This window comes from Sinocyclocheilus anshuiensis, unplaced genomic scaffold, assembly GCF_001515605.1.
Source record: "Sinocyclocheilus anshuiensis isolate Anshui unplaced genomic scaffold, SAMN03320099.WGS_v1.1 scaffold332, whole genome shotgun sequence".
Taxonomy (NCBI): Eukaryota; Metazoa; Chordata; class Actinopteri; order Cypriniformes; family Cyprinidae; genus Sinocyclocheilus; species Sinocyclocheilus anshuiensis.
Window position 1 is genome coordinate 352,865 of NW_015554181.1, and position 2,063 is coordinate 354,927.

At 37.2% G+C, this 2,063-nt stretch overlaps 1 protein-coding gene across 1 annotated transcript in view; it reads right to left on the reverse strand.

Annotated features, from left to right (window-relative positions):
* cltcl1 (clathrin, heavy chain-like 1) overlaps positions 1-2,063 on the reverse strand; it is a 44,937-nt gene that overhangs the window by 27,205 nt on the left and 15,669 nt on the right. The window contains exons 7-9 of the mRNA XM_016463785.1: positions 1,427-1,627; positions 541-693; positions 334-456 (exon numbers count right to left, since the gene is read on the reverse strand). Coding sequence (XP_016319271.1) covers positions 334-456; positions 541-693; positions 1,427-1,627 — 477 coding nt within the window. The remainder of the gene's footprint in view (positions 1-333; positions 457-540; positions 694-1,426; positions 1,628-2,063) is intronic.

A 2,063-nucleotide genomic window follows, 5' to 3' on the forward strand; every position in this document is an offset into this window, starting at 1 on the left:
TTTTTTTTTGCCCAGCCCTAGTTAGTAACTTGTTTTTATTTTTATATTTTGCATTTCATTTTCATTTTAATTAAAGTTTTAGTAACTCGATTTTATTTTTATATTTTCTGTTTTAATTTTAGCGAGTTTTTGCCATGTTTATTTTATTTATTTATTTCTTTATTTTAAATATATCTGTACTTTTCCAAGTTAAAGTTTATTTCAAGTAAAAAAAAATTTTTTTTTATGGTTTTAGTTTTAGTTAACTAGAAAGTGAATATGAAGGGACACAAACATTTAAGTGCACTAGATCGATTTCACTCTAGAAATAACTGAAATGTCCGTGATTGATACCTGGCTGATGTTGATGAGCGGCTCTTCATCCTGAACCAGCATCTGAGCGAACTGAAGGCCCTGATCAGGACCGGATCTCATCACACTCCTCAACAGCATCACCCAGTCTGGAGAATATCCCATCTGCCCCGAAAACAACACGTCAATCACGGCAGAGCAGAGACACAGATGAGGGCAGAATAGAGTCTTTGAAGGGAACGCCGGTACCTTCTTAGCATAGAGCACTATCTTCTGGAACTGAGCCGTCTCAGCAAAGCACTGGATGACTTTAGCAGGAACATTCGCTCGCAGGTAAACGCTGAGGGCCAGAGTGACGTCAGCCGCCTTCACCAGATCACCCAACTCCTCCGAGCACTCCAGCTGCAGGGCATCATGGGAAAAAGATCACTAACCAGACGGCAATCCAACACTCAAGAGTCACTTTCAGTGTTGTTATTGTTGTCTAATACTTCAACTACTTAACAAACCGTTTTGGGTAACTGAAATAAAGCTAAAAAAATACATATAAATATTAGACGAAAAACTTCATCTTAATATAACTTCATGTTGCCTAAATGTTGCCTTGACAACTGAATGAAATAAATGAGTTTCAGTTGGAACACTAAAACTAAGATAAAAATCTATATAGAAATTAAAAATAAATAAATAAAAACTACTATAAATTTAAAAAGTACACAACAAAATTAGTAAAACCTACAAATTTAAATTAAAAACAAAATTTTAATGAAAACTGAAAATGTTAAATAAAAAGCTAATAAAAAAAAATGAATAAATACTATAATAGACAGGGCAACAATCCAACCCTCAAAAGTCATTGTTAACTAATACTAAAACGGCAATGAAATCAAGCTGAAATCAAATAAAAATATATTAGGTAAGATTAGTAAATACTGTAAAATACTGTTTACAAATTACATATTTTAAGTCATTTATCATGTATTATCTGTGGTGGGTGGGTCGTTTTGTTTTAATCTGTCAAAAAATGTCGTCTAAACTTAACTTTTATTTTCCATGCTGTATAAATGCACAGATAAACTGAAAGAAATGAATGAGCTGATAAGTAATAAATGGGAAAGAGTAATGAATATGGCACCTTCTCTCCCTTGAGCCATTTCTCCAGCAGCTGTGTTCGTCCCTGCTGCAGCACCGGCCTGCAGAGCTCCAGCGACTCCAGCTTATTGAGCTGCCCGCGGTCCAGCAGAACCCCGAAATACTGCAGCAGCGGAGACGGCTGGCCCCCCTGCGCCGGGACGGCCTGGAACCGCCGGACCGTCTCTGCCGTTCGCAACACACCCTGAGAAACAGAGAAAAAGAAGGGAGTGAAGCCTGTGTTTATGCTATTAAGACAGTATAGGCTTATCTATGTACATTACTACAATATGTACATTAGCTGACAGTCACCACTGATAAGCTACTACTAAATATTGTAGAAACTTCATTTTCTGTAAAGTTGCTTTGCAACGATTTGTATCGTAAAAAGCGCAATACAAATAAACTTGAATTGAATTGAATTAATCTGGTCAAAGAAGAACTTTTGTTTTATAATGAAATGTTCATTTAAAAGCAGCCGGACAGCCGGATTCTGAGCTTTGAGCTGTGTGTGTGTGTGTGTGTGTGAGCGTGTGTGTGTGTGTGTGTTTGATTGTGTGTGTGTGTGTAAGCGTGTGTGTATGTGAGCGTGTGTGTGTGTGTGCGAGAGTGTGTGTGTGTGTGTGTGCGAGAGTGTGTGT